Source organism: Poeciliopsis prolifica, unplaced genomic scaffold, assembly GCF_027474105.1.
Source record: "Poeciliopsis prolifica strain line A6 unplaced genomic scaffold, Auburn_PproV2 SCAFFOLD001, whole genome shotgun sequence".
Lineage (NCBI taxonomy): Eukaryota > Metazoa > Chordata > Actinopteri > Cyprinodontiformes > Poeciliidae > Poeciliopsis > Poeciliopsis prolifica.
The window spans coordinates 11,619,727-11,628,391 of NW_026562376.1; the positions used below are offsets into that span (position 1 = coordinate 11,619,727).

The 8,665-nt window shown below is 38.6% G+C and overlaps 1 protein-coding gene across 7 annotated transcripts; it reads right to left on the minus strand.

The window, feature by feature from the left end:
- Nucleotides 1–1,402: 1,402 nt before the first annotated feature.
- sephs1 (selenophosphate synthetase 1) lies at nt 1,403–8,159 on the minus strand. 7 transcript variants are annotated; one of them, XM_055036908.1, is made up of 10 exons: nt 8,103–8,159; nt 5,802–5,924; nt 5,610–5,706; nt 5,099–5,202; nt 4,652–4,759; nt 4,136–4,290; nt 3,947–4,037; nt 3,752–3,851; nt 3,152–3,364; nt 1,403–2,213 (listed from the first exon to the last, which is right to left on the minus strand). In XM_055036908.1, exons 2-10 carry the CDS (start codon nt 5,895–5,897, stop codon nt 1,999–2,001), a joined length of 1,179 nt encoding a protein of 392 aa, XP_054892883.1. In that variant the 5' UTR covers nt 5,898–5,924; nt 8,103–8,159; the 3' UTR covers nt 1,403–1,998. The 7 variants fall into 7 exon arrangements, with proteins under 7 accessions (XP_054892883.1, XP_054892905.1, XP_054892892.1 ...); XM_055036930.1 differs by lacking the exon at nt 8,103–8,159 and adding an exon at nt 8,047–8,062; XM_055036917.1 differs by lacking the exon at nt 8,103–8,159 and adding an exon at nt 7,795–8,033.
- Between the last annotated feature and the right edge of the window lie 506 nt (nt 8,160–8,665).

Genomic DNA, 8,665 nt, shown 5'->3' on the forward strand with positions numbered 1-8,665 from the left:
TTAGATTTAAACATAAAAATAAATAAGGGATAAGACAAAAGTTATTTTATTTTTGCCTGCTGTTTTCTGGGTTTGAATAACTTGCTTTAAAAAAATTTACATCCCATTTTCACATCAGTAAGTAAGAACAATTTGTGAACACTCAAGTTTGAGAAAAATCTAACTTGATTTGACTGAAGAAGATCTATAGGCAAAAAAATATAAAGGAATCATAGGATATCTTTGGTTTTCTATATCCACTGACATACAAAACACTGAACTAACCTATAAAAAAACAATATCCATTATCAATCAGGTTTGCAAAAAGAGCGTCAACCTTGTGTTGAGTGTAAAGGCTTCAGCCTCATTACTTTTCAGATTGCCAACATTTCTCCATCAAAAGGACATTTATTGGTCATATTTAATCACATTTTTACGTTACAGAATTTTGGTTTTCATTGGCTACAAGTCAGAATCGTCAAAATTAACAGGAATAAATGCTTGCATTACACCAGCCTGTCTAATGGATCGACAGGCATTTACGATTTTGAAATACATCAGTATTTTAGTTATATTCTAAATTATTGAGGTGCCCCTTTTCCTGCATGTTAAGGTACTAAGTTATTGCAAAAAAATAAAATAAAATATTCAGTTATCCCAGTTAGTGTCAGCCTCATTAATAATTTGGGGTAAGACCAAACAAACTGTGGTGGTATGTAATTATACTGTGTGCTATGTGGATGTTGTGGCGTCCTATTGACATGTTTTCACGCATTTATCTGTATTTGTTTTTACTGTCTGCAAAGCAATTTGCCCTGTAGGGACAACAAAGTTGATCTAAACTAATTAAATTAGAAGTGACAAATTATCAGTTTGTCTCTTCCCAGCTGACAGCCATAATACACCCCTTTAAAAAAAAAAAAAAGCAAATCCTACATTTTATTTTTTTTTTTTACCTGAAATTTAAAAAACACGGAAGAGCAAAGTTTTATAAAACATTTATTGTAAGGGGTGGTGTAGAGATTACAACTTGTTTCTAACATTTTTCGACGCCATCCAGATTATTTTCATCTATAGAAGAAAGAAAAACTTCAACCGGCGGGAGGCTTCATTGTCAGTTTGCTTTTATCACATCACCTGGCATCATCAACGTACCATGCAGACGCCAAAAATAAACCGATCGAGTTCACTAGGTGGATGACCCGAGACACTCCGTTTTCAAAAGATATTTTTGACATTTACAATGGAAAACTACATCATATTTATGTAATTATGATGCTACATTTGGAATGAAGAATCTCTTCTTAATGTCTTAAAAAAATAATCTTTAAACATATGAGAAAGCACAATGGTGCAGCTAGAACTAAATCAGCTTGATTTGTTTCAATCGCATGAGAGCAGCTCCCAAGTAGCAGAAATCAACTATCTTCTATATGAGTATTTATTAGCATATGTGGGGACGATACAAAAGTAATAATGATAAAAAAAGGAAATTCAGGTTGTGTGTTTTGAGGCATCAGGAACAGCAATGAACTAAAACTAGGCCTTTAAACTGTACAAAGCAAAAGACAAACAAAAACACCAAAACACAGTGTGCCTGTTTGAAGAGAGCAGTTTTAAGAGACAAAAGAGGCAACGGACTCCAGACTTTCAAAGATTCAAAATGAATCAACAGATTATTGTCTTCATTACCACTCTCAGAAGCTGCCAGCCAATCAAGCACATTAAACAATACAGCCAAACAGAGCAAATGGATTATGAGTATGTCCTAGTTCTTGCCAATTTCTTTTCAAGGGGCAGCTGCAGCTTGAGTCCACTGGGTGGTGCCATACCCTTGAGAGGCCACTGTGTGGGGCTGTTTCCACGTTGATGCACGCCAACCCAGTCTTTGTTGTGTTTTTATTTTACTATCTTGTGTAAATTTGTCAACACCCTACGATGGTTTTGTAGTTTATAGGTCTAAAAAAACTCTCGACAGAGGTTTTGGGGTTTCAGGTCTGTGAGGCAGCAAGTCGAGGATTAAGAGGTTGCGCCGGGTGTTGGGTTGACATTCTGCGTGGCTGCTTGCGGTGCCACCTCAATGATTCGTGGCTTGTCGATAATGCGAGCGGTGCGGTTTCCTTTCTCTACAATCCCGATGATCCAAGCTTGGTGGCCCTCTCCATACTTTGGAGATTTGATCTCGGCGCAGAAGCGGGCAGCCTGCTCCCGGGGCAAACAGATGAGCAGGCCTCCTTTGAATGGAAAGAACAAGGAATCGGTCAGTTTCTTTTTGTGCGCGTGATGGAACTGGTCCGCATCTCTCAGTACAAATCTGAGAAATGCACTCTGTTGTTTGTTTGTAACATATTCTGGAAAACACTTATCATAGGAAAAATGTTAAAAAACGGCAAAGAAAGTCTGGTGAGGTGTATTCCAACACCAAAGAACTGCAATAATGTTAGGTTATAATGAGAGCAAAAAGAAGGCAGCAGAAAATGGCACATCAATGTCTACTAAAGTTTTTAAAACTATTGCAAATACAGTAAATGCAAAATCAGCCTTAAACAACTCCACCAGACATGGTTCATTTTCTGTCATGTTTGTTAAGATTTTTAAAATTTCTAAAAAGGACCAATATAAACTTAAAAAAACTGCAATATGAAGTTTAATGATGCCAAATTGTTTTTATGTTCTGTGGAGTATAAGGTAAAACAGAGCTGTCCCTCCCACACCTGTTGCTATCCATAGGTGGCCAGATGAACGGCTACAATTTAACTTTCTTACAAGAGACAAATATGGCTGTTTAAATTTCAGAAATTTTAAGTTTTAACATTTTGGAAAACGGAATACATGACGCTTTTGCCCATTTCCAATCGTTTGATGTCTTTTAAATAAGACATCAAATGAAACCTGATGATGATAAAGTTAAAAGTGATTTGCTGAAAATATTATGTGTTGCTGAAGGTCTGTCTCATTTGCTTATAGATATACAAATAAAAGTTTTTATTATCCTACTTTCCTAGAGTGCAGAGAGATTATTTTATGTTTGTTTACTATAGACTCCATCCTGTTTGATCAAAGCTCAGAACTTTCTGACTTTGCTTACTCCTCCAACTCCATATAAACAAACATTATTAGCAGGATTTTATAAAGTTAAGGTTGTTAATGTAAGAACCACATCAACACAGACCTGATGTTTCAGGGCAGGTGCCATGCATGAGTCCAAACATGTTCCCGCAGGCTTTGGACACGGCGGCCATCTTGGCGAGCACTGGGAGGTTGTGGATGACGAAGGAAACCTCGCTCCGCTGCTGTCGTGCCAGCGTCTGAGCGTGGCCGAGGATGCCGAACCCTGTGATGTCGGTGGCTGCGTGTGCGTTAAAGGTGTGCATGAGGCCAGCAGCTAAGAAGGACGACAGAGAGGATGTTCAGATGAATAATCATTTGTCCCTTTTCCCCTGAATCTGAGTGAGGCTCATCCTCACTCTACTCCACATTGACCCTGTTGTGTGTCCATTGAAAAGCTGACAGCTGAAGATCTCCAGTGTACCACTCTACAGGTGGATATTAATTGCAGTGTGCCGCCGGTGTGTAATTCAAAAACTTAAAATGCAAAATTATACTTTCACTGTGATTCTAAATATCATTGTAGTCGCTCTTGAGTTTTATTAACCTTTCCTTGCACTACCTCAGTGAAACCTTCACATTTTCCTCTCCCCTTGGCAAATCAGTGAGCAGCAATCTGATCACACAAGATTTCAAATGTATCATGCATGAATGATGGGTTTACCTGTACGGTTGAGCCGGGCCATGTTCAACATTGCTTCGTGGTAGGCCAACTCTACGTCTTCCTGGGTTACTACCAGCTTGATTTTGTTCCACTTCTCAGGCTAAATGTTGAAGAAAGCAAATAGGAAAGTCTGTCATGAAATAGCAGAAGGCATCCCAAGACAAAAAGGCAAAAAATACAATTAGAAAGACTTACAATGTCTAGCCACTGGTGCACTGCGACAGCCACTTGGGTCCCTAACGGTTTGGTCAACACCAACACGTCCCCAGGCACTGCGTTATCAGGCCTAAAAGACATCAGACATGACATTGTCATGGGGTTTGTTCTTCTAATAGAGATTGAAAAGTCAAAGGGAATAAATATGTAACAGAAAGTTATTCCTACATGATGAATTCGTTGGGTTGACACACTGTTGTAGCAACTCCTCCCATTACCACCCAGGGGTTAACCACCGTTTGTCCCCCTGTGACAGACGTGCCGGCCTCCTCTGAAGCATCCTTGAATCCCTGAATGATCAGTGGCATGACTTTGTCTCTTTCCTGCAAACACACACACATTTGAGCAAGTGTAAAAGACACACATGAAGAATGGATGCTTTAAGTCTCCCAGTTCCATCAAATTATCTCCCTAAAAGAATCAGAGCAATAGCACAGAAATTGTATGCTGTACAATCTTTTGCAACTTCCCTGACTCATGGAGTCAGGATATTATTAAATATTTTATGTCTCAAGTAAAAAAAGAAAAAGTAACCTCTTGGACTTCAGCAGGTGTTGCCACCATCACATAACCTGAACTTCTCAGAAGAGCAAAGCGTTTGAACTGATTTACAAAAACGACTAATTGTTTATTTTTTGTGAGACAGTAGTTATACTGTCTCACCAAATAAAAAACTTATCTTACTTTTTCTGACATCTTATTGCTGACTCCCAGAAGCATCAACATGTTGTCACACTCTGTCACTCCCATGGCATACAGGTCACTTAGAACATTGGCACAAGCAATTCTTCCCTACAAAGCAGAAACAAATTAATCACAGTCTGTGTGGCAAAGAGACAGAAGTGCCCAAAAGGATTCACACCTCTTGACCCCTTGTTTCACATTTTGTAATGTTTCATATTCACAGATTGTTCATATCACAATTCATAAATACAAATGCTCCAAATTAATTTATGGCAGATAGTTCATCAATAATGCAAACAGATTTATGTATGGGTGAACCAATACAACCTTAAGGCAATAAAATAGGGAAGAAAGTCTGGAAATGGGAATATTTTTAAGCATAGATAGCAATCCAGTATTAACAACTGCAGACAAAAGAGAAACTCAAGTAAAAAGGAGAACTGTTACCATCATGTAGGGGTCGTCGACAATTGGATAGATGTAATCTGTTGTCTGAACAAGAGAAAGTCCACCATGTCTGAGAGGGATCACACATGTGTCCATGCCTATTCCTTTAAAACAAACAGAAATCTTAGCAAAGAGTAAAAGCGCAAATAGTCCTTACCAATGGCATGTAGTTACAAAATAAAACCTAGTTTTCGCAGCAGTACAAGCAAATTCATTTCACTTGTAGAAATGAATTTGTAACCTTAATTAGGGTTAATGCAGTCAGTTTGGCTTTAAATAAGGGTCAGCACTCTCAGCTGATTGAGTATTTTTTGTGTAATCAAAGTTACCCAAAGAACAAGCTGAAGCTATCAGTGCAACTGCAGGAGTGTCGAACATGAGTGTAAGTTAATAACTTAGGTCAGACACATGACGAGGCCTCAGTTTGAAAACTCATTCATTCCAGCTGGCAAGTCCAAGCTTTTACTTTACCATGTTTGCTGCCACGGCACTAAAATAAGGTAATTATTACCTAATCGAGGCATAACTGCCCCCAAGAACTGTTCATCCTCTTGATAGTGGTTCTCCTGTAAGGCCTCGAGCAACTTCTGTAAAACCTCCTGAGGGACCTAAAACCAGTGGAAAAACAGCGGCAACATTTTTTTAGATGCCATTAGTAAATATTTTAATCAGAAAACGTCAGATTTTGATTCGGACAACCAACCTTACACCCTGTCCCCTTCAGCTCAGCGAAGCGCGTGAGCCTGAAGTTCTTGTCCAGCTCATAGCTTTCGGGGTTAAAAGACTCCCTCACAGACATTTCTGATGGAGCTCCGGATCCTCACCACTAAAAAAAACAGACCAACGAAAAGAGGGAATGATGTAAAACACTTATATGTCACAAGAAAACTAGGAGGGAATCAAAGAGGTTGCATTACAAAAGAAACTTATTTTGCACATATGGCAAATAACACCAGGTTGATCAAAAAGCAAACTGATACTAGACTTTTACATACACTCACCGGACACTTTATTAGGTACACGTGTGGAATTACTTGCTAACATACAAGAATAGGTCAACAACATGCCAGCAACTGTGGTGGTGAGAACCTGCTGACGTTCAAACTGAGCATCAGAAAAAGGAGAAAAGGGATCAGACTGGTTTGAGATGATAGAAAGGCAACAGTAAATAATAGAACAACTCGCTACAGTCAAGGCACACAGAATATTATCTTCTAATGCATAACGTGTCAAATCTGGAAACAATAGAAGACCAAGCCAGATGTCACCCATGTCTGCTGAGAACAGGAAACTGAGGCATAAAGGGGCCCCATAGAAACCTTCCTCAGTATTATTGCTCACCATGTCTATCCATTTATGATCCCAGTGTACTCACCTAATAAAGTTACATCCATCTGTCATAATGTCAAAAAAACTCTAATCATTTCAAACTGGCTTCTTGAACATGGTAGTAACTTCACTGTACTCCAGTACTTTGTATCTTTCTATGGAGCCATTTGTGTCTTTAATAAAGCTGATGATGAAGATTTTGTACAATAGATTATTATTGGCAGTGTTGGAATCAGATTTACATTATGGATATGCAGCAGACAAATATACAGCAACGACTTGATGTTACCAAGTCACTTTGACCCAAAATCTCTGACAAATATTTGACACCTTTTTGACTCTATACAGTAACAAGTTGAGGCAGTTCTGAATGCAAAATGAGTCCAACCACTTACTAGTAAAGTACCTGATAAAGTGGCCAGCGAGTGCAGTTTTGACCTTTCCAACTGCCTTTAAAATAAAACGATTAAAAAAATATAAGCTTACTGTCTCCAATGTGCCCATTAGACAGTTATGTTGTCTCATACTGTATGACTAGATTGAGAGAGCATGTTTCACTATGATTTATATATTTTTGTACGAGTTAACAGATTTTCCAAACTGTCCAATACACACTGAAAATAACAAACCATGAAGTGAATAATTCAGAACAGCACTCATGTTTTATCATTTGTGTCCATTTACATAAACAACAAAGGAATCTTATCTCCTCACCTCATGATTCATGTGGTTACTACTACCTGCTCTCCATTCACCTGTTCTAATTTAACGCTGGGAGGTTTTTATTTCAATACATTAACCTGCATTTTATAGATTGACTCAGATGGAGTCAATCCACAAAAGCTTTTTCATTTTAAAATTGTTAACCAAGTATCAAAGCCAAACATCATCACATCTATGGGAACTGAATATTTAGTTCGTATCCGATCAAAAGAACTAAAAGTAATGAACGTGTATATGCCGTGGTTATAACTGTGCCATCCAGCATATTCGCAGTTTATTGTGCAAACTGGGGTTGCAGAAGGGGACCACAATGCATAAGATGAGTCCATGTTCATTCAAGCCCTGAGGATCAGGCTGACAATACCAGTAATGTCTCCTGAAAACGTCTGTTCGCTGTACTGTAAGACACACGGCAGCCTATTTATAAAATCAGACTTTGAGACAAATCAATCTGCAGAGACAACTGCACTCTCAACGTTTGTTTTAGCTGAAAACGCAGCTTAGATTTTCTGCTAGCTGTGGCTAGCCGATCCATGCATGCGGCAATGAGCTGAGGCTGCAACCTGCAACAAAGAGCCTCTGGAGACCCGATATGCTAGCCGTGCTGCCTCTGAGCGCAAACATCGTGCACATTTCTACTTAACCCTGATTTACAGTGTAGAACCATAGCCCCGGCTGCTTGTACTTGCAAGTTAAAAAGTTGCGGCAGGGCGCCTAACAAAAATGTCGGCGGCGGAAAAAATTAACCCTTTCCTCTCCCTCGCCATGCGATGTGTGCAACATCAGAGTTAGTATTAGCTCTAAATCGCTAAAGGTGGTGCTAATGCAAACACCGTAATGAGACTGTATAATACAAGTGTACAGAATGAGCCTATGAGCAAATTTAAGAGCCAAACCGGATTAGATTCTTGCAACATTTCCCCTTTAATTGGTCTGAGCAGTTTATCCTTACCAGCTTCGGGTTAGCGGTGGATCCTGACACAAGAGCGGGGACTGCAACAGAACGCACCAGGGCTACATTTAGGCGACCTCTTCGAAAGCCTGACTAGAAATCATAAATTATTGTCTTTTAACTATTGTATAGAGGACAAAATAATTGTTAGAATTTAAAAGTAAATGCAAATCAAATAAGATTATTTATAAGGAATTTGTGCTGGTGCTATTATGTAAAAACATGGGCCTAATTTAACGTGGAAACTAACTAGATAACAAAGGGTCCTCTGTTTGCACGGTGGCTTCTTTCACATCCCCTTTAATGATTCCAAAAGTCTGCCAACAAAATTGTTACAATGGAGTGTACCTTTAATTTGTGTTTTCCCTCCTTTTACATCCAACAAAACATTTTCTTTATAAACGTCCATTTAAATAACAGAAGAAAAGGTTGATAGACAACAAATGCCATATTTTTGTCGAATATATGAAGAATAGGTTTGATTACATTTTAATAAACTGTGCCTTTTAATAGTATTAATAAACATGAAATTTCAACACACTTCAATTAATGTGGATTTTTAC